At 38.8% G+C, this 24,360-nt stretch overlaps 1 protein-coding gene across 1 annotated transcript in view; it reads left to right on the top strand.

Annotated features, from left to right (window-relative positions):
* SDK1 (sidekick cell adhesion molecule 1) overlaps positions 1–24,360 on the top strand; it is a 1,154,843-nt gene that overhangs the window by 1,039,465 nt on the left and 91,018 nt on the right. The window contains exons 36-38 of the mRNA XM_069084769.1: positions 1,627–1,762; positions 3,446–3,505; positions 5,138–5,239. Coding sequence (XP_068940870.1) covers positions 1,627–1,762; positions 3,446–3,505; positions 5,138–5,239 — 298 coding nt within the window. The remainder of the gene's footprint in view (positions 1–1,626; positions 1,763–3,445; positions 3,506–5,137; positions 5,240–24,360) is intronic.

The raw sequence follows: 24,360 nt of genomic DNA, 5'->3' as shown, positions 1-24,360 counted from the left end.
GAATCCCAGATGGTCATTGTATTGACCATGATTCAAATAGCTTTCAGAGTTGCCTATTTTCATAGTGTTTTTGTTATTATATATATTTACCTCCTAAATCTACTCCTTCCATTCTTTAACAGATTATAAATGTCCTCATAACTGCTCATTTTTATAATATTGATGTTATAATATAAGTTATTCTTCTGGTTCTGCTCACTTCATTCTGCATTCGTTTATAAAATCATTCACGTCATCATTTCTTATAGCACAATATAGCACATCCATCACATTCAGACACCATGATTTATTCAACCACTCCTCAGTTGATGGACATCCCTTTAGTTCCCAGTATTTTTGCCATTACAAACTAAGAGTCACAGTGCTAAAGTGACTTGCTCAAACTCATACAGCTACCAAGTAGGCCTTCCGACTCCAAGTCCAAGGTTCTATCCACCTTATCACACTGCCTCCAGAAACATAAGGTGCTAATTTCATGATATGAGTAAAAAGTACAAAACAGAGAAAGGTGAACTCATTGTGCGCTGGGGTAAGTAAGGGAAAGTTCATGGAAGTGGTGGGACTTAAGTTTCCAGATCTAGGGCCTGGGTAAATTCAGGAAGTATGAGTAAGCCTAATATGTGGCGAAGGAAAGTAACAGAATGCTTAAGGATGTTCTCTGAAAGACTTTCTAGTTCCAGCATTCATATAAACAGAAAGACTTCATTGTCTTTTGAGTTTCTCTGTATCTCCAGCACTAAGTACGATGCCTGGCACATAATAGGTGTTTAATAAATGTTTGTTGATTGACCGATTGATTTCCAAAGCAAATACTGAAAGAATCTAGGGAAGTTAATAAAGGAGATATAAAAAATTCCCAAGAATTACCAAATGGACAGTCAGGCATCTGTATTGTAGGTAAAACTATCTGTTGGCAAACAGCAATGAATTCCTGACGCACAAAACTAAATTCTTACAATTTATTTAGCATCTACTAATCCATGGTTCTTTGCTGTACAATATGAAACTAAATAAAAAAAAAAACAACACATGTCCTTAAAGCAAGAAAAAATGGAAAATAATCTGAACAGAGGGGAAAAGTACCATCTAGTTAGATTATGAAAGGTATTGATTTATACTCAACTCATGCCAATGCCCCTTGTGTTTTCATAGTTCCTTATTTCCAGTAGCTTCTAACTTCTAGTCCAAGAGCTGCTACATTTTGGATTCCTCTTTAGACTCTCTTTGTTGAATGACATTCAGTACTTTTATCTCCTTATGTTCTGGTTTAGTTAAGTGATTTAAATTGCACATGTCTGCCTTCACACACATGCACATGTGGACGTACATACACAGACACACACATGAGAAGATTTAAATATTTTGCAGAATTAAGAAATTCAATGCTCTAAAAAGCTTGCACAATGGCATCATAACCCAGGAATTAATGTCACTATGTCCCATTAAGTCTTGTTTTGCAAGAAATCTATTTTTTTCCTATTCATTTATGCTGTTATATTATCTAGTCAGGTATACCTTCACATTCTATGATCACTCTTGTCTAATTTACATTGAGATCAGGAACAGAAGGCCACTCATTTTATTTCAATTCCCATCCTTCATTAAGTAAATTTGACCTTTTTGCAGCCACCAAGGGATGAGAGTCTGAATGGCCTTCTTGTGGGATACCGAATCTATTATCGTGAGCTGGAATATGAAGCTGGACCTGGAACAGAATCCAAGACTGTCAAAAATCCTTCAGCTCTAAGAGCAGAGCTCTCTCGTAAGTATTCTTCCCTTCCTGACCAACATTCTGTACTTACGTAAGGTTGGATGAATAGTCAGATACAGTTAAAAACACCTCTGTGGGTAGAACTCGGAAAAACTGCTGGTGACTTACGACCATTTGGAATCAGAGATAAGCTCTGATTATTGATATACTGCCTAATCAACCTCAGTTCTGCCTGGACACATGTTGATTAGCTGTAATAACAATGGGATGATACAAGAGACTTAAATGTCTTGAAAGGTCTGCTTCTCTCTCCATCTCATCCTTAATCTAGGGAAATATTCGTATTTCTTTTTCATTTTCTGGTTCTGGGAATAATGTTACAAACATTAGGTCAGCTATGTGGCTCAGTGGAGAGGGTGCTGCGCCTGGAGTCAGGAAGACCTGAGTTCAAAGTCAGCTCCAGACACGTACTAGCTGGGTGACCCTGGGCAAGTAACTTAACCTTGTTTGCTTCAATTTCCTCAACTGTAAAATGAGCTACAGAAGGAAATGGCAAACCACTCCAGTATCTTTGCCAATAAAACCCCAAATGGGGTCACTAAGAGTCAGATATGACTGAACAACAGCAACAACTATGACATTTTAACACAACAGGAAAGAGAGGGTGCCACATTTTGACCATTTTGATCATTGTGTTATTAATGTGCCCTATCACCTTCCATTGCCTTAGGTTATTTACAGCAGCATCATTTGCTATATTTCTTTCATGCCCCCTGCTTCCTGAGAGCTCATCTGATGGTAACCTTTGATTTAGACCAGCTTCTTTTCATCCAAATAATCTGTAGAAATAGAGGCCCACTTGCTTAAATAGCAGCTGTTTTCCTTCTTTTCATGTTTCACTACTGTGGTTTAAAGTTGGCTTAGTACCAATGATGCAGGATCAGCTAATCCAGTTATAATTTGGGAAGGAAATTTGATGAAGGGAAATATTTTTTTTTCAGAGAGACTTCATCTGCCTTCACAAAGAAATATTGACATATCCCTTAGCTGTCCCTTGTTGATTACCAACATGCAATGATAATTTCCCTGGGTTTGATTTGTTGTTGGATTTTTGTTTTGTTTTCTTGTGTGTGTGTGTGTGTGTGTGTGTGTGTGTGTGTTTGTGTTTGTATGTGTTGGTGTTTTCTTTTAACTCAACAGTGCACTGTTCATACTAGAGATGCTCTGTTCTCAAGCACAGATGCTGAATGATTTTATTTATTTTATAGAAATTCATGATTTCAAGTGTCCTTCAGCTTTAGAGTTGTCCTGTCCTTTTAGGACCAATGCCCTGCACTTCAGCATGAGCAGGCTGAAAATGATGCACACCACATAGTAATTGGAAAAGTAATTTCCAACAGAAATAGCTTTGAGTTCTTCCAGTGTGGCTCTGTGCTACGTCATGTCAAATACTAATTTGTTCCATTTAATCAAAGGAATAAACACATTCCCCCTAGTCGTGTATTTGCATGGCTTTCTATTTTATGAAGGAATGCCGTAATCCCCAGCGAATGGGATGGTTTGATGTGTTATGGGAGGCAGTGTAGATTTTATCGCCCTTTGAGTTGCAGTGCTAAACCGAGATCTGAGGCTGTCTGGGGTTTGCATCATTTCCCTCTGTCTCTGCTGTACATCATTTACAATAACTATTTCCCTGCATGGTAACTAGCTTTCTGCTTTGCTTACCCTGAATAGCCCAAAGCAGCTTCAAGACAGTGAACAGCAGCTCTGCATTAACAACGTATGAATTAACACGTAAGTGAACACTGCCTTTGGCACAAAACCTTTGTAACTGTGGAAAGTACAATCTAGGCAAGTGCTGTTGGCCTCCTCAGTGGACCAAACCGAAACTAGCTTGAATTAATGGTTTCTCTGCTTTTCAACATTTGCTAATAATAATAATAATAATAGTAATAATAAAATAGAAGTTAGGAAACATTCAAAAACTGATACTGGGGAAAGGAATTAAAGACTTCTAGGTTTTCATGGTTTTTAATAGTAAGAGAAATCTGACTTGTAAACCCCTCCTTTCTAATTCCATCTGAATTTTAAACAAATCATACTGCTTTTCTTTTAATTCTTGTGTAGGGATGTTTTCCAGCTGCAAGGAAAGGATTAGGGAGGGAACCAAAAATTTTGCTTTTTGGTAGAGAAGGGCACTGGGTTAGAAAATGAATAAACAAAGTTAAAAGGCCAACTGTTGTATAGTGATGATGGTTCACTAGATAGGGCTTGATCCAGACTTTTGAATTACATATCTGAGACAGGCCAAAAAGTTAAGCTCAAACCCCACACAAACACATACCTATTTTTATTTACATATGTGCCATTTTTCTCCTGACTGGGCCTCACTTCTTTCTCATGGCTTGCCAGTAGAATGAACTCTATTGTTGAACCCCCAAGACAAGTCAATCGGAATCAAGAAAGCTATTTCTTGTGACTGTGTTATTATTTATAAGGTAACACAGTTCCAGAGATGTCACAGATATCATTTAATGTGAATCTGAAACCAAAGAAAGATGCTGGATTCCTGTCTCAGAGATGTGAGCAGAACCCTTGTAAATGTGTCTTTGAAGGTAAATTTGAAAGGATGCCAGTGGATCAGATTCATTGGGCTAATGATATGTTGGGAACCATGAAGTTGAAAGCATTATCCTCTTCCTGAGTAGAAAGTGTCAGCAATATGGGCACCTTCATACCTTTGTATGTGTGCTCATGTACAAATGTAGATCCTTAACCTACGACTCCCTACTGATGGAGTAATCTTATTCTTCAAACATGATTTTCTACTTTTTAAAATAGATTGGTTGAATATTTTTGTAGACCAGATGAATGCCAAATTTCTCTTCTAGAAATCAGCCTAGGTAATTAGGTTTAGACACAATACATGATGATGAATAACTCTAGAGCCTTAGGTCTATTTGTTCCTCCCTTCTTGCATTGCTCTAGTCATATTTCTATTCTAGTCAAATCAAATAGATTGCTATTAAATGCCTACTACGTATAAGGTACCTTGCTAGGATTGTGGGTCAATAACTTTTCTAAGCCCGAACTATACTTTGCAATCCATATGCCAAGTGTGCTGCAGAAAAGAGAATCTAGTGCAGTACTTGCCTCTGAATACATAATCAGATGCTTTTCTGCAATGTAGCTGCTTAATTAATGATTAGTAGCAGGAAGGGCAATACTGTTAATGGTCTAGTTGAGATTTTATATACATTCTCATAATGACTGCATTCAAAAAAGACTTCTAAAGAAATTTCTCCCCATTCAAAGAGTGTTGAGAAGTTCAGAAGGGAATAGCTATTTTTTAAATAGGTAATAGTCCTAAGAAATAGGTGTTAAAATATTTTTTTTATTCCTGCTCTTTTTTTTTTAACTTTGCAGATTTGAAGAAATATAAGCGCTATGAAGTGATAATGACTGCATATAATATCATTGGGGAGAGCCCAGCAAGTGCTCCAGTGGAAGTCTTTGTAGGAGAAGCTGGTAAGCACCTGGTGTATTTCCTATTCAATATCACATTTTTGAGACACTAAAAATGGAGTAACTAGAAATGCTACTTCATGCCCTTCCCAATCACCGTATGATACTCTTTCCCTTGGTAAGTAAACTAGATTGAGAGAATAAGGAACTTTTCATAATCATGATTTCTCCAATGAAATAGTTCTAACTGGAAAAGGCTGACTGTTGAGAACTCTGATTTCCTTGATGCTGATGAACTATCAGGCTTTGTTTTTGAGATTCAAATATCTGAAGTTAAAATAATTGTTACAGTTGATGACTGAAACTCGCTTGAATTAGGGGTACAAAACAAGTTATTTTTGCAATGGAAAACTAATATGGTGAGTAGCTTGAATGAAAAAACAAATACATTGTTTTGGTTTTCCCTTTTATTGTACACCCAACACTCAGCACAATAACTGGTATATAGTAAGTGTTTTTAAAATGTGTGTTGATTGAGTAACAGACATTGGGCATTTCAGAGGAGTGTCAGATTTTGAGGGAAATATACTAAGTCTGATTCTGGAACATGTTGAACTTGAGGTATTGTTCAACTAGAGGGAAGTTGGAAAATGCAGTACTGAGATTTAGAAAGAGAATATATAGGACTAAAGATATAGATTTTGGAGTCATTCACATATATGAATCAGTTGAATCCATGGAAGTGAATAAAATTATCAAAGGAAGAAAGAAAGGAAAGCCAAGAACAGAAGCTAAGAGACAGTCATACATTGAGGGGAAGGAAGGGAAGGGGAGCCAGAGATGGTGGGGTAAGAAATGAAAAGAAAAATGATGAGAGTACATTGTCATGAAAGCCAGTGGAAACCAAGAGAAAAGAGATTGTCAAGAAGCAGGGGGTTGGTCAATATTGTCAAATGATAACAGTAGAAAATGAGGGTGGAGGCTAAGAAAGCACCATTGGATTTGGCAACAGTACCTGGGAAAGTACAGTTTAAATTGAGTGGTACATATAGACACCAGATTACAAGGAGATGAGGAATGAGTAGATAATGGGCAAATAGAATTAATGAACATCAATGAGTCTAGAATTGAAATGAAGTCTCCAAGTGGCAGGGAAGAAGATCAAGATGGGAGGGTCATTTGAGTGACAAGCAGGGCAAGGGAAAGTTTGTGATAATAAGAATTCACTTGAATTTGATAATACTTTTCTTCTAAGAAATTCAGAGCATTTCATAGACATTGATTCAGACTTGTTGGAAGGAGATATAATATTGCAAAGAGGATAGGTTGTGACAGATGTTCCAGCTTTCAGTGTGTGTGATATTTTTCTTTTTTTATTCTTATTATTTTTTTCCATTTTTCAAATGCTTTATTAACTTCTGATTTACATAATTCATTTCTGCCAGCTTTTGAGTTACAAATTTTCTCCCCATTTTTCCCCTACCCACTGCCCCAAAATAGCAGTCCCACAGGATATCCCCTCCTCCAATCTGCTCTCTCCCATATTTTCTCCCTTTCGACTTTTCCAGTGGATCTCTATGCCTCAGTACCTGTATATCTTATTTCCCAATTACATGTAAAATAGTATTAATAATAGTATATATGTGTATATATATTTGTGTGTGTGTGTATATATATATATATACATATATGTGTGTGTGTGTATGTATTTTTAAACATTTGAATTTAAAACTTTCAATTCCGGATTCATTCCCTTCCTTCCTTGTCACCCACCCTTACTGGGAATATAAGCAGTTCAGTATAGGTTGTACATGTGTAGCTAATGCAAAACAATAACATAGTAGATGTATTGTAAAAGACTGACTATATTTCCTTCCCTCCTATCCCACCTCCCACTTGTTCTATTCTCTACTTTGATCCTGTCCCTTTTCAAAAGTGGGTGCTTCCAACTTCCCTCTCCCCCAGCCTGCCCTCCCTTCCATCATCCCACCTCTCATCCTCTTCCCCCTTACTGTCCTGTAGGGTGAGATACCCTATTTAGTGTGTATTTCATTCCCTCCCCAAGCCAAATTCAATGAGAATAAGGTTGACCCATTTCCTTTTGCCTTCCTATATGAGATAGTTTACCCCATTGTGTCTCTCCCCATCTCCTCTCATTATATTCCTCTTTCACCTCTTAATTTCACCTTTTAAGTAACATCCCTTCCTATTAAATTGGTCCTGTGCCCTCTATCTATGTATACTTGTAAACATATATACAAATTCACATATGTATTCATATGCCCATATACCCTCATATATATATATATATATATATATATATATATATTTCTTTTCCCTTCAATGATTTTCATACTGAGAAAAGTTTCATCAGTTACAATTATTGTTTTTCCATGTAGGAATGTTAATTGTTCAACTTTGCTAAGTTCCTTATGATTTCTTTTCCCTGTTTACCTTCTCATGCTTCTCTTGCTTCTTGTATCTGGATGTCGAATTTTCTATTCAACTCTGGTTTTTTCATCAAGAATGCTTGAAAGTCCTCTATTCCACTGAATGACCATATTTTCCCCTGAAACATGATACTCAGTTTTGCTGGATAAGTGATTCTTGGTTTTAATCCCAGCTCCTTTGACCTCTGGAATATCATATTCCAAGCCCTTCGATCCTTCAGTGCAGAAGATGCCAGATCCTGGGTTATCCTGATTGTGTTTACACAATATTCAAATTGTTTCTTCCTGGCTGCTTGTAATATTCTCTCCTTAATATGGGAATTCCGGAATCTGGCTATAATATTCCTAGGAGTTTTCTTTTTGGGATCTTTTTCAGGAGATGATCGGTGGATTCTTTCAACCTCTATTTTGCCCTCTGGTTCTAAAACATCAAGGCAGTTTCCCCTGAGAACTTCCTGGAGGATGATTTCTAGGTTCTTACTTTGATCATGGCTTTCAGGTAGTCCAATAATTTTTAAATTATCTCTCCTGGATCTATTTTCCAGGTCAGTGGTTTTTCCCATGAGATATTTCACATTGCCTTCTATTCTTTCATTTGTTTGGATCTGTTTAACAGCATCTTGATTTCCCATAAAGTCATTAGCTTCCATTTGCTCCAATCTAATTCTGAAGCAATGATTCTCCTCAGTGTACTTTTGAGATTCTTTTTCCATCAGGTAAATTCGGCTTTTTAAGGCATTCTTCTCCTCATTGTCTTTTTGAGCCTTTTTTGCCATTTGAGTTAATCTGTTTTTTAAGGTATTATTTTCCTCAGTCAGGCTGTTGACTCTCATTTCATAATTTTCTTGCATTGTTCTCATTTCTCTTCTCAATATTTCCTCCACTTCTCTTATCTGCTTCTTAAGGTCCTCTACGGCCTGCAACGAGCTCATATTTTCCTTTGAAGCTTTTGGTGCAGGAGTTCTGACTTCACTGTCTTCTTCCTGTTCCATGCTTTGCTCCTTTTTGTCCCCAAAATAGGAGTCTAATGTTGGAATCTTCTGTCTGCATTGTTTCCTTTGCCTGGTCATGATGCCCCTCAGTCACTTGACCCCTGGGCTTTTTGCCACAGTAGGACTCTGCCAGCAGACAGGGAAGCTTTCATCCCAAATGCCAGGGTTTTCTCAGCTGCCAGAGGTATTAGTTGGGTGTGCTCTCAGAAGCCTCCACACACTCTGGCAAGCTGGTCACATACCCTAGGACCTCCATCCTAGACTGCAATCCAGATCCAAGAAGGTTAAAGCAAGAACGATTGCCCCTCAGACTGGTTGCTTGGTCCCCCTACACTCTACAGGCCAGGAGCTGAAGCTGCCCTGTGGTGCTGGCTGGCTGTGCCATGTGTCTCAGTAGCTTCTCACCCTAGCGGCAAAAGCTGATGTACTCCCACTTACTGGGTCCCAAAGTCCATACTGCACTGACCTCTCACTTTGTCCTTCCCATCTGTGTGTTGATAATTCTGGAAACAGCCACAGCTGCTGCTGATCTGGAGTCCCTCTGGCTGGTGGCTGGTGAGACCCACCCTGGGGCTAAAACCTCTGGCTCATGCGGGCCTGGGCTCGGCTCTCAGAGCGCTTTGTTGGCTGATTCCTGCTGGCCTGCCAGGCTGTCCTCAGTGGGAGGTTAACTTCTCTATGTCATTTTGTGGGTTCTGCAGCTCCAAAGTTTGTTGAGAGTCTCCTTTTACATGGATTGGGGAAGATGGAAGCTGGAGCCGCTTGGAGTTCGTGCTTCTATTCCACCATCTTGACTCTACCCCTAGTGTGATCTTTTTCAATATGAGTGACCCAAAACTCTGGTCGATAATTTTCTTTGGAACAATCAAATAATATTTTCACCAAAGTGAAAAGGAAATAGAAATTTTAAGGTTTTTTCATCTATCTGTAGTTTGAAAAAAAAAGTCTAGTAACTGAGGCACAGCACTGCCCTTTACACCTTCCCATGCAACTTCTCACGTTTCCCTCCCCTATAAGACCCCTAATTCCAATATATTATTTACTGGAAGATCCATGGGCAGACCAACCCCCCCCTCCCCCCCCCACACACAACTCCCATTTCCCCATTCACTCCATCTCTTAGCTCAGCCCTGTCCAGACCCCCCTGGTTACCTACTTAGGACCTAGATTTTTTATAACTTTAAGTAATAATTAAATGAACCCCATGTATTAGGCCCAATTTCTCTATTAATTTATTTGGTTACACTCCTGAGCTCTTTAGATCCCAAGATAAGTCCCTTGGATTGTGGTTAGCCCTGGGGAGCTTATGTGTAAAATCAGGGCAAAACAAGTATTATAGTATTGGGCACATCACACTCAATAAATACTTGTCAAGTTGAAAGCCCATTTAGTGAGGTTTATCCCCAACATTCAGGGCTAAAGATCAATTTAGCCTTAACCCTTTGAGAAAGCTTTGAACATGTACTGAGAAGCTTTTGGCTCCTCGGTAAACCTCTGCTCAAACATTTTAATGCAAAAACGCTAAGAGAACAGCAATACGAATTCTGTGCCAAATATTCATTCTAATGATTCGTCCTTACCCAGAAAAGCTGGGATAAAAGTGATTGGAATTAATTTCCCATAGCAGGTGGTGTGGAGTAAGTGGAAAGGGATGAGACTAATAGAACAAGGTAAAAAAGCATCAGAAGATGCTTCTCACTAAACTAAGGTGATAAATTCCCTCGCGTGAAGGAGAAGGGGAAAGTGATGCCTGTCGCCATAAATGATGGTGACATTGTCGACCTTCATGCTTCAAAGAAGCTGATGCAGTGAGTTTTTTTTCCCCTCTTTTTAATTTTTTTCATAATGAGTTCCTATGGCAGTCTCAGCAAGAAAAGGGAAATGAAAGCCAGAGTGAAGGTCTGGTAGATGAAGACCTCTTTCTCCAGTCATGTTGAATGTCAGGATGCTGGATGGATAGCACAGCTGCTTGCATCTGATGTGCCAGTTTTGCCCTCCTCTTCAAAATGTCCTTTCACTTGTCATGCAGCGATTTTCTTGCCCGAGGATTTTGTTGGGGGTGATTTCCCCTATGTCCTGATGACTTTGGGATACCAGAATGTTAACTTGCGAACTAGCTGAGTAGATAAGTCAGGACACTTGAATACTTGCAGTGGGAATAAATTCTTTCCTTTCAACCCCTCCCAGCAGGGTTTTGAAACAGAGTCAGAGACTGCTTAGGGTCTTAAAGGCCTGGAACAATAAAAGCATTTCAACACATTGGAACTGGCAGCTACAATCACATTCCAATTGGGTCTTTTAGCTGTTTCACTTCAGTGTTCATCTCTATTTATTATGTTTATGCATGCAAAAGGCTGTACAAAGATCGGAATTTCAACCCTGCCAGCAGAGCTGGGAGACTCTAACTCAACATTTCATTCTCAATTCTGGTTTATAGCACTGTATTTAAATCTCTGAGACACCTCACATCATGTTAGAATACACAGTTTATGAACCCACATATGCAGTCATCCCCCACCCCTTTTTTAAACAATAAAAAGTATTATAAACTTGTTGCTGTAAAGTATCCAGGAGGTTCTATAACCCTTCTGAGAAAAGAAAAATGGAACTCAGTTTTGGTTAATTTTTTGTGTCTTTTTATTTTTAGGGCATTGGGGTTAAGTGACTTGCCTAAGGTCACACAGCTAGTTTTTGTGTTGAGTGTCTGAGGCCGAGTTTGAACTCAGGTCCTCCTGACTCCAGGGTCCATGTTCTATTCAGTGCACCACCTAGCTACCCCTAGTTTTGATTAAATTTTGATCTAATCCTAGATGAGACCCAATGGCTACAGGTTACAGTGTATTAAAATAAAAGAAGAAATAACTGCTCAGAAGATATGATTTAAGGACTGAGCTAATCCTTAGGTATATAGGAGAAAAAATGGGAACTTTTAGGAGACCTTCAATACAAAAAAGCTCAGTCCTCATAATAAAGTGTGGCGAAGATAATGATATGCAAGACATGCTTAAGTGGTCAAGTTTTGTTGGTGGTAAAGCTGAAGCAAAATTACAGTTCATCACTTTTTATACCTTCCCTCCCCCCACTTTGCTAATCAGTTGCACAATCTTACCAGTTCTGCCTTCACATCCATCCCCATCTTTCTACTCACACAACTCTCAACCTAGTTGAGATCATTATGACCTCTCACACGGACTATTCACATTGTTGTTCAGTCATGTCCAACTCTTCATGACCCCATGGCGCATAGCACAACAGGCCCTTCTATCCTCTTCTATCTTTCAAAGTCTGTCCAAGCTTTGTTTGTTTGCTTCTGTAACACTATCTATCCATTTCATCTTCTGTCATCCCCTTTTCCTTCTTCCTTCAATCTTTTCCTACATGAGTGTCTTTACCAATGAGTCCCATCTTCTCATTATGTAGCCAAAGTATGTAAGCTTCAGCTTCAGTATTTGACCTTCCAGTAAATAACCTGAATTAATTAAAGTATCGATTGATTTGATCTCCTCGCTGTCCAAGGGACTCTCAAAAGTCTTCTCCAGCACCACAATTTAAAAGCATCGATTCTGCAGCACTCAGCTTTACTTATAATCCAACTCTACAGCCCTGTATTGCTACTGGAAAAGCCATAGCTTTGTCTATACAGACTTTTGTTGGCAAGGTGATGTCTCTGCTTTTTAGTATGCTGTCCAGATTTGCCATAGCTTTCCTTCCATCTTTTTATTTCATGGCTGTAGTTGCTCTCTGCAGTGATCTTTGAGTCCAAGAATATAAAATCTAATACTACTTCCATTTCTTCTCCCGCTGTTTGCCAGGAAGTGATGGGACCAGTTGCCAAGTTCTTAGTTTTTTTTGGTGTTAAGCTTCAAGTCAACTTTCACTCTCTTCTTTCACCCTCATCGACAGGCTTCTCAGTTCTTCACTTTCTGCCTTCAAAGTGACATTGTCTGCATATCTGAAATTGTTGATACTTCTCTTAGCAACCTTAATTCCAGCTTTTGATTCATCCAGTCTGATATTTTGCATGTTATATTCTGCTTAGAAGTTAAATGAATAAGATGACAATAAATAGTCTTGTCATACTCCTTTCCCAGTCTTAAACCAACCACTTTTTCCATGTTTGCTTCTATTTGTTGCTTCTTTTTTTCTTTTTTTAAGCATTGGGGTTAAGTAACTTGCTCAAGGTTACACGGCCAGGTGTTTCTGGGTGGGTGCTAAGTGTCTGAGTCTGGATTTGATCCCAGGTCATCCCGACTCTGGGGTCGGTGCTCTTACTCGCTGTGCTACCTGGCTGCCCCAATTGTTGCTTCTTGGCCTGCATATGGGTCACTCAGAAGATAGGTAAAATGATCTGGTACTCCCATCTTTTTGAGAACTTGTCACATTTTGTTGTGATCCACACAATCAAAGACTTTAGTATAGTCAATGAAGCAGAAGTATATATATATTTTTTGTTTTTGCTTTTTTCTGGAACTCCCTTGCTTTCTCCATAATCTAATAAATGTTGACACTTTGATCTCTAGTCCCTCTGCCTCTTTGAAAACCAGTCTGTGTGGGGCAGGTAGGTGGCTCAGTGGATAGAGCACCACCATGGAGTCAGGAGGACCCAAGTTCAAATTTGGCGTCAGACATTTTACACTAGCTGTGTGACCCTGGGTAATTAACTTAATCACAATTGCCTTACAAAACAAATAAATAAAAAACTCACCTGGTCTTTTGGCAATTCTCAGTTCACATATTACTAAAGCCTAGCTTGCAGAATCTTAAGCATAACCTTGCTGGCATGTGAAATAAATGTGTTTATTTGGTAATTGGAATATTTTTTGGCACTTTAGGATTGCGATGTAAACTGATCTTTTCCAATTCAATGGCCATGGTTGTGTTTTCCAAATTTGCTGGCACATTGAGTGCAGCACTTTAACAGAATCATCTTTTAGTATTTTAGATAGCTCAGTTGGGATTCTGTCACCTCCATTTACCTTATTGTTAGCAATGTTTTCTAAGGCACACTTGACTTCATTCTCCAAGATGTCCAGTTCTGGACGATTGCAATCACCTCCTAATTGTGTTCCATGCTTCTATCCTCTCTCCTATTAATCTTCCACATAGTTGTAAAAAATCATCTTCCTAAAGCCCAGGTCACTCCCCCTGATCAAGAAAATTCATCCCTCCTACTAAGTCCTAAGTCCTCAACTTGATATTGAACATTCTTTAGTTCGATAATAGTGTGTTTTGGTAGATGGTTCACATAAATTCAGACAAAAAAAATATATCATCTACTGTGCTAGACAAAATGGGGGATGCTATTAGTCCAGAACAAACCCCCAAACCTAATAAACTTCCTTGAAAGAATTTTATTGTCAGTTCAGCAGAGTAGAGAACCAGAAAAGGTATGGCTGCCTCTCAAATTGGTTAAGTTCGCATAATGTAGAGTTCCAACAAGGGTAGGAGCTGAGTAGCCTCTGTGTGTGTAAGTAGGTTGCTCAAAATGTATATAACAGGCACATTTTCAATAAAATTCTGAAGAAGCCAAAAGCTATGGAGGGTAAGTGGTGGGATCCAAAGCACACGTTTTTTGAGTAGACCCCAGTCTTGGACTGGTAGACCAAAACACAAGTGCTTTCAGTGGCCCCGAGACCTGAGTGGACCCAAAACGAGAACTAGGTGGGGGTCCAAGCATTCTTTGCAACCAGCTTCCCTGGAAGGTCTCTGAAGTCAGGTCTACAATATACTTTGAGTTCCAGAGGTTCCCAAACTTATTTGGCCTATCACCCCCTTTTAAAAAAAGTTACTCAGCTCCCCTTTTGGGTTGTATTTTTATTCACCCGTCCCCCCCCCAATTGCACCTGAGGCTACTGTTACCCTACTGTATTATTGCAGTGCCTACCAGGGGATGGTATCACCCACTTTGGGAATGTTATGGTAGATAATTTTTAGCCATGTAAAGGCAGGTTCAAACAATATTAATAAATAGTCAAGTACTTTCTCTACAATGCATAAAAGTACAAGACGTTCTTCAGTTCTCAAGTGACTTACAATCTAAATGGGAAGACAAGACCTCATAAGCACTTATAACAGAGGAGTGGGAGACAAAGTCAATTTGCATTTTAATTTAATTGCATGATTCACATTTTAAAAGTATAGATTATTGTATCAATTAATCAACAAGTATTTATTAAATACTGGGCAGTGTGCTAAATTCTAGGGATATAAATGCCATGAATGAGATTATCCCTATGCACAAGAAGCTTATATGCTAATGAAGAAGACGTATTCAGAATTATTATGCTCAAATTTAGTTGTCTCAGTTTCTTCTGAAGTATTCTATAAACGTTCACCTTTAAATTCCTTCTGACAGTAAATCAATGACCTTTTGAAATAAATAAAATTCCTTGGGTGCTCACCATTATGAAATATATTGCTCAGGCCTATGCTTACATAGGTCTAGATGCTATAAAAGTTAAATAACACAAGTCAACAATACAAGAATTGTCATAAGACAATACATGATTAATTGCATATGATTTGTATGGACAATCAGTACTGAGTTCAGAGGAGGGAGACATGATCACTGTAGGCTGGGAAGTCTATATGAAATACAAATTCAGCAAACATTTATTAATTGCCTCTTAGGTGCAATATACTTTGCTTAGCCCCGAGGATACAGAGACAAAAGGTATTTAACTTCTTATTTTCTACCCTCAGGAAGTTTATATTACAGTGGGGCAGAGGGGAGAAATATGGCATGTACAGAGAAAAGTATAATATAAGGTAGATAGTGAAGGGCTGAAAGAAAGAACAGACAGCATGCTCTAATTGTACTTCAGGAGGGAAATTTGATCTGAGAGATCAGGGAAGACCATATAGAGAAGGTGGTCCCTAAGCTAAACTTTGAAGGCAGACTTAGGGAAGGAGGGCTTTTCAGGTATGGAGGACAGAAGCCTATGAATGGAAGCAGAAAAATCACATGCCAGATTTAGAAACTTGTTCACTTTAGCTAGAACATGGAGTAGGTAAAGAGAAGTAATTTGAAATAAGGTCACATAGGTAGATTGGAGTCAGATTGTGGAAGGCCTGAAATGCCAAGGCTGGGATTTTATCCTGTAGCTAACTTGGATTCATTGAAAGGTTTTGAATGGAGGCATAATAAGATCAGATCTGTGTATTAGGCAGATGAGATTGTTTTTCATCTGTGTGAAGGATGGGTTGGTTAGAGGAAGAAACTGGAATCAGGGAGATTAATGAGGAGTTGGCTTCAAGAGCTCAGCTTCTCCTCAGGTGACTGTCTAGTTACTTCTGCCTAGAACAAGGACTGGAAATTCATTCTTCCTTCCTCCTGTCTCCTTTCCCTCCTTCCCTACTCACCCACAAAGTACCAACAAACATTCTGTCGGTATGAACTTATGATGCAAAATTCTTGAAATCAGAAAAATAGGTTTTGAGTGTGTGTGTGTGTGTGTGTACACATGCATGTGCACTTAGTTTAGGGGAAATTGACATATGTGTGTGTGTGTAACACACACATATATCATAATGTTTTGTCTTATCCTGATCTCGTCACTTTATTAGTTTAGAAAATAAACATATATTGTGTGATTAGGTTTGATTATGAAATTGATCATGTTTGATATATTGGTATTTCACATTCTCCTAAATTTATACCATATACTGTTTAATATTATAGATACTTGTATATCTGTTTTATCTACCTTCCTAGAGTGTAAGCTTCTTAAGGTCAGGGGTAATCTTCTTCTTCTTCTTCTTAGCCTTTTTGGAGAGGCAAGTGGGGTTAAGTGACTTGCCCAAGTTCACATGGCTAGTAAGCGTTAAGTGTCTGAGGCTGGATTTGAACTCAGGTCCTCCTGACTCCAGGGCCAGTGCTCTATTCACTGCACCACCTCGCCACCCAGTAATGTTCTTCTTATCTTTTCATATTTTCCAAGCATTTAGCACAAGGCTTTGCACATAACAACTATTACTATTATTGTAATTATAACAGCTGCTTAGCACTTAGATAACTCTTAAAGGTTTTCAAAGTGATATACAAATTTCATCTAATTTGATCCTCACAACTATCATTTTACAAATGAGGAAACTGAGGTGGACAGAGATTAAGGGGATTTGCTTAGGATCATATGACTAGTAAATGCCTTAAGCAGAATTTAAATTTAGGTCTTTCTACTTCCAGGTCCTATGCCCTTTCTAGGGTTTGCCCTCCTCAAGTCTCTTCCCATTCCAATCTATTCTTCATTAAGCCTCTAAAATGATTTTCCTAAAGCACAGGCCAATCATGTAACATAACCCCTACTCAATAAATTCTAGTGGCTATCACCTCCAGAATTAAATGCAAAATCATCTGTTTGACATTCAAAGCCCTTTATAACTTACCCTATTCTACCTTTCCAGTCTTCTTATATCTTACTCCCCACCAGATACTCTTTGACCTTGACCTAATGAATCTGGTCTCTTTTCTGTTCCACAAACACACACCATCTCTCAGCTCTGAGCATTTTCTCTGGCTGTCCATATAAACTCTCCATTCTATCAGATCAGTCTTCACCCAATCATACTTTTGCTTCTTCCTTCTCTACATGCCATTCATACCACATATCCCCCATCTAATATCCACTTCAAAGTCCAGGTCATCCCATCCCATGAAGCCTTCCATGATTACAACAACCTTTAGTGATCTCTCCTTCTCTTAATAGCCTGTGACACGTATTGCTTCTGCTACTAAGGCATTTAATCACAAACTGCCATATTATTATTTATATGTATCATATGATCTGTCCTGTGCAGGTAAATGGCATAGTGGGTAGAGCTCTGAATTTGGAGTAAGCATGATCTGATTTTAAACCCTGCCCCAGAAACTTATTAGCTTTTATGTCCCTGGGAAAGTCACTTAACCTCTGCTACCCTCAATTTCCTCATGTGTAAATTTGGGATCATAATAGCACCTACCTCACCAGGTTGTTATCAGGAGAAAGTAAGATAATATTTGTAAAGCATCTTGCAGCTCTTAAAATCCCATATGCGTTCATTCATACAGTTATTGTTTGTCATTATTTCTCATCTCAACAATTGGATAACAAGCTTTAGGTCAACAATGCTGTCATACTTTTTTTTCACAGCACCTGGCACAGTGATAGCATGTATCACTCAACCACTACCCGATTATATGACTTTTGGTAACTCATTCTGTTTTTTTGGGGGGTTATCCTCAGTTTTCTTACCTATAAAAAGAAGGAATTGAACTAAATGACCTCTTAGGGCTCGTCAGTTCTATAATGCTAACAGTTATTTGGGGAGATAACTCAAAGTACTTCTGCCTGCTGTAGTTTCTTGTTCCATGTTGCCATTCCACATTGGTCAAAAAAAAAAAAAAAGGTGATCACATAAAAAAAATCCTGTGCCCCAATATACATATTTTTTAATTTAGTGAAATGGGTTCATGGAAACTTGAATATTCTTGGTTTTGCATTTTGGTAAAATAAATTTCTTTTCATTAAACTTCAAGGACAATCGCAAATCCAGCTATTCTTGGACCACAACTCATTCCTCCCCCTACATTGCACCTGTCTCAATTTCTATGCCAAGTTTAAGTGTTGAGCCTAATTTTAGAGGAGAATACTGTTTTAATTGAATAAGCCCACAAATTTGAAACCTTTTATCTATAGAGATGAGCTTATCTTGGCAGATCTTGGCAGCTGAAATAAAACAATGTCCAAGTAAATCCTTGGAAGAAATGATCTAATGTGAAGATGTCAGAAACAGATTGGCGCGAGCCTGTGGAGACAACATTACAATGTCAAGACCAAAAAAGCCTAAATCTATGGATGTTATCCTACTGTCAAGGCAAGTTATATTGTGACTGGAAAAAGAAGCATAAGATTTTGTTTTGTTTTTTGGTGGTTTTTTTCTTTTTTTTTTGTAAATTGTATACTTGCATCTAAATGTACCAGATGGGTTCATCCAGCATTCTGAATTCTTCCTGTTGTGTCTATGAGACTGTATTCCTATTACTTTCTGACACAAATTGCAAAATTGGATGATGTGACACTTTTGATGGCCCTTCAAAGATAGATGGTGATTCCGTAATAGACTTTATTGAGTTTCATGTTGTGGACATAATATGAAGGATTCTGAGGCTACAGCCAAGAGAGTCCTTGAAAAGATAATAATAATAGCTAACATTTATATGTATATATATATATATCTTTTTAAGGCTTATGAAATGCCTTAAAATATTTTCTCATTTTATCTTCTCAACAATATCCCTGGGAAATAGGTGCTATTATTATTCTCATTTTACAGATGAGGAAATTGAGGCAGACAGCAGTTAAGAGACTTGCTCAGTCACACAACTGTTAAGTGTCTGAGGACAGAATGAAGCTAGGTCTTCCCAACTCCAAGTCTAGCTCTGTATTTACTAATTGCCTACAGGATAGGCAAAGATAGACATATGATGATTAGATGACGGAGATATGATAGATAGCTAATTACATAGATTACAGAGAGAGGGAGAGAGGAAAGAGAGAGAGCCCATTTATATGGCATCTACTGTGTACCAGGCACTATGCTAGGTGCTTTATAAATATTATCTCATGTGATCTTCAAAACAACTCTGTGACATAGGAACTGTTATTACCCACATCTTGTACCTGACACAGTTAGTGGTTAAGTGACTTCCCCAAGGTCATATAACTAACAAGTGTCTGAGGCTGAACTTGAATTTGAGATCTTCCTCAGTCCAGGTCTAGCATTCCATCTACAATGCCATGAAGCTAGCCAAAAAAGAGAGAGGTGGGGAGGGAGAGAAGGAGACAGGGAATGAGGAAGGGAGGAAGGGAGAAATAAATTATAGGGAGAGATATATACATACACATGCATATGTATATGAGTGTATATATGTATGTATGAATGCTATATATGACTGTATTCTTTACTATGATTTATTTGGTATCAGGAACTCCACAAGAAGAAATCCCTTCTGCCAGTGCAGATCAATACCTGCTTTGTGATTTATATTCTTGCACAGGGCAATGGGAGATGAAATGACTTGCCCAGAATCATACAGACAGGATATATCAGCTGACTCCAAAGCCAGCTATCTATCTAACACACCACCACCTCTCATGATCAACTGTATAGCTCCTTACAAGTCACAGATCCCCCTGCTTAAACACATAATACAGAATTGAGGTATATAATATAATAAAATGAGGAATGTCTTCCCTGGATTGTCTCCTTTTATCACAGGAGTTTATAACCTGAGGATCATACATTTGGATTTTAAAATATTTTCATAATGATAATTCAATAAATTTGACTTCTTCTGAAAGCCTATGTATTTTATTTTATGCTTTTATTTCTTTTTTTTTAAGCAATCAGGGTTAAGTAACTTGCTCGAGGTTACACGGCCAGTTATTTCTGGGTGTGATGCTAAGTATCTGAGCCCAGATTTGATCCCCAGGCCATCCCAACACTGTAGCCGGTGTTCTTACTCACTGAGCCACCTGGCCGCCCCTTTATTTTATGCTTTTAAACTTGTTATTCTGGGAATTCTTAAGCTTCCCAAGATGGTCAAAGGGATCTATGACACAAAAAAAGTTAAGAACCTTTGCTAGGATAGGAAATATAGGTAGGGACTTAAACCTGTTCAGCCAGAGCAAACACTGACGACATAGAGCAAACACTTCCCTTAATCCTAATTTTTTTTAAAGAAAAAATTATTTTCAATTCTGAATTCTCTCCCTCCTTCCCACCCCTTTCCCACCCATTGAAAAGCCAAAAAATACAATACTCATTATACATATGAAGTCTCACAAAACATATTTTCACATAAGCCATGTTGTGAAAGGGGGTAAAAAGCAAGAAAAATGAAGTGAATGAAAATGTTTTAATGTGCACTCAGAGTCCATCAGTACTCTCTCTGGATGTGGATAGCATTTTCCATCATGAGTCCTGTAAATTGTCATGGATCATTCTTTTGATTAGAGTAGCTAAGTCTTCGACAGTTGATTATTGTAATGTATACTGTGTACAGTATTCTTCTGGTTCTGCTCACTTCACTTGGCATCAGCTCATATAAGTCTTCTAGTGCTTTTTTTTTCTGAAACAATGCCCTTCATACTTCCTTATAGCTCAATAGTATTCCATCAAAATCATTTACAGAACTTGTTCAGCCACTGTCAATCAATAGGCATCCCCTCAGTTTCCAGTTCTTTGCAACCTCAAAAAGCATTGCTACAAATTTTTTTGTACTCAAGTCCTTTTTTGGCTTTTTGCTTTGATCTCTTTGGGGTACAGACCTAGTAATAGAATTTCTGGGTCTTAGGGTATGCACAGTTTTATAGCCCTTTGCAGTCTTTCCCTTTCAGTTCATTTCCCAGCCCTAAAATGGCTGGCAGTTTTCCTCTTTCCCACACAGAAGAGCATACCAAAGAAATTGCATGAGGAAACTCCATCCAATTAAGGGTACAGACAAGCTATGAACTACTTGTAAGAAAGTGCAGACACACATGTGCACAAACACATACACATGCACATACACGCTAAGCATGGCCAGCCACCAAACATGACAAGGCAAAGCTTCCCAGTCCAAGGGGAATTTGCTAACAGCATATACAACCTCTCTGAGAAGCCTTCCATGGAATCGAGAAGAGGAATAACATTACATCAGAGTAAACCAGTACACCCTTTCAACCTGACTTGACTTTTATAGCTATGCCTTCAAGGCAGTTTGTTCAGGACCCCATGGTTCCCTTAATCAATCACAGACAGTGATGGTGTTTATAATTTTGTCTCCCTTACTAGTTAGTTGTGTGGCTTCAGGAGCAAGAAAGAATCCCCTATCTCTGAATGGCTGGAACCCTCTGATTTCTGTCAGAGGACAGATAGATATTTCCAAAGAACTTAAGACAAAAATAAATTAAATCCTTTTAAATCCCTTCTCCTCAGCACACATGTCCTTCAGCAAGAATAAAGATTCCTGTGTAGACACTTAAAAATATTTAGGAGATTAGGTTTTTGAAAGGATTTGGAGATAGTCGTGTCAATAGACTTACATATGAGTGCCATTTATCCATGTTCTAAATGTGAAAGACTAATTGATGTCTTTAGATCTCTACTTTTCCCCACTGAGATAGTGAACACTTTCTTCATACTTTGGTTAGGGTAGAGAAACCAGGATATGTAAATGCCTAACCCTAGATTACTGTCCTTGAGGGACAGCCATCTGAGATCAAATATCCACTTAGTCTTATATTAACCAGTCATGAAGGTATAATTTGATCTACAATGGTTGCTGTCTTTCATTCCCAGGTACTAGACCATAGGGCCTATTTCTTTGCTCCAAATCCTAGAAGAGTACCATGAAGAATGTTTTCCAGTTTTGTTTTTTAGTCGTTGTTTTTAAAACTGAAATCCCTAACAGTGCATATCACAATCATGACTGTCAAACACTTTAAAAATACAAACCTCCATTTAGGTGTTAAGTACCTGTTATGATCACACATGTCCCAAAGCCAAGAAGGCACTAAGCCAACCTCTTTATTAAGCCTGGCTGCTTGATATTATTTCTCTCCTCTAGTAAGTGGTTCACAGCACCTTCCAATTTAATATGTGTGAATGTAATTAATGTGCTGTTTACCCTCTCTTCCAGATCATTAATAAAGATCTTTGGTAAAAATAGGGCTTAACCCAGACCCTGAAGTTTCTCATTCAGTGCCATACAAAATAAGCAAGATGAAGAATGCTCTGTTTGTTGTTATTGTATAGTCATTTCAGTCATCTCTGCCTCTTTATGAGCCCTTTTTTTGGGGGGGGGGTTTCTTGGCAAAGGTACTAGTTTGTCATTTCCTTCTCCAGCTCATTTTACTGTTGAGGAAACTGAGGCAAATAGGTTAAATGACTTGCCTAGGATCACACATCTAGGTGTCTGAGGCCAGATTTGAACTTAGCTCTTCCTGAATGCAGGTCCAGCATTCTCTCCACTGCTGCACCTAGTCTACTTTTTGTTTGTTTGTTTGTTTGTTTGTTTTTTGGAGGGGGAAGGCAGGGCAATTGGGGTTAAGTGTCTTGCTCAAGGTCACACAGCCAGTTAAGTATTAAGTGTCTGAGGTCAGACTTGAACTCAGGTCCTCCTGACTCCAGGGCTGATGCTCTATTCACTGTGCCACCTAGCTGCTCCCCTCTCCCCCAAGTCTACTATTTATACCAGTCAGGGCTTCCTGACATTACCTGGGTATCTCTGTTGCGCCCCATCACAAATAAGCCCTGTGGCTTTCTTCATTGCAGAAGCATCCAATTTGATGAACTTTTATTGAGTGTCTCCTATATATGAAATACTGCGCAAGGAACTTTGTGGGGTACAGAGATAATGTACGTCTTTGCCCTCATGGAACTTACAAAAAGAAAAATCTCCCACGGGATCCTAACTCTCTCGCTGGAATGTACCACTGAAGCCGTCTATTCTAGTCCTATGGCCTGTGGAAGTCATGTGACTTGCCCCAAGCCCCACAGAGTCTTTCAGAGGCAGAATTTCCGCCTCGGTTTTAAGACTTCCAGATCATGGTTCCTTCCACTCCTCTATGCCACCCCTCTTATTTTCAACCTGAGGGGTTTCAACTTTCACCACGCTCAAGATAGCATTACACGTTTTATAAACATCTCCCACAGTGTAAGTTCTTACAAAACTTTAAGCTTCATGAGGCCAGTGACTTTTCTAACTAAACCTTGTATCTCTCCCAACACTTAGCATAGAATTTTATATACTTTAGGTGTCTAATAAATGCTTGCAAATTTGATGTGCTAACAATTTCAAATACACTCCTGGGTGGAAATCAGCAGGCAGGTGGCATGTATAGACATCTTTTTTTTGTCTCTAACAGGCAATCAGGTGGTTGGTTTGGTTCCCAGAAGCCACACATATTCACACAGATTTTCTCCAACTCCCTGACCTCCCCATACCCCAGCCCTTTGATGACAGTTACCACCTACCTTTTCTGCTACTAACCAGCTGTTGAATAAAGCTGTAGGATGTCTCACAATCATGCTGACTGGGTAAATTGAAGTTCTCAGTTGGATCCTAGGTGCTGCAAGGTAGTCCTATGCCAAATCTTATCTTCCCTCCTCCCACCCACCACACCTACTCCTCCCTTCTTCTCTAGCTAAGGACCTTCCTAACAAATGAGGCCACCTGATGCCATTCTCTTCATCTCAAAAACCTTAGACATCAGCTCCCACTCTTTTACTCCTCCTAGTTTCTAAGACAGAGGTAGCCCTTTTTGCCAAGGCCAACCTTCTAAATATACACTTGATAATACCCACTCCCTTCTTCTTCCTCAAACTGCATCTTCAGTCATTCTCTGTCTTTATCTTTCTCTGTCTCTGTCTCTATCTTGCTGTCTCTTTGTCTATCTCTGTTTCTCTGGGCCTGGAGTCAGGAAAATCCAGATACTATTTGTCTGAGTATAGCCCTGGGCACACAGAATCAGTTAAACTTCTGACTGCCTCAGTTTCCTTAACTGTAAAATGGGAATAATAATAGCACCTTTCTCCTAGGGTTAAATTAGATAATATTTATAAAGAATTTAGCACAGTTCCTGGCACATAGTAGATACTTCATAAATACTTATTTCCTTCCTCCTTTCCTTTCTTCCTCCTTTCCTTCCTTCCTTCCTTCCTTCCTTCCTTCCTTCCTTCCTTCCTTCCTTCCTTCCTTCTTTCCTTCCTTCCTTCCTTC

The sequence above is a fragment of the Petaurus breviceps genome, unplaced genomic scaffold (genome assembly GCF_028583685.1).
Source record: "Petaurus breviceps papuanus isolate PSGF00001 unplaced genomic scaffold, PetGlider_PUasm1.0 175, whole genome shotgun sequence".
NCBI classification, from domain to species: domain Eukaryota; kingdom Metazoa; phylum Chordata; class Mammalia; order Diprotodontia; family Petauridae; genus Petaurus; species Petaurus breviceps.
This window is presented reverse-complemented; position numbering and strand designations above follow the sequence as displayed.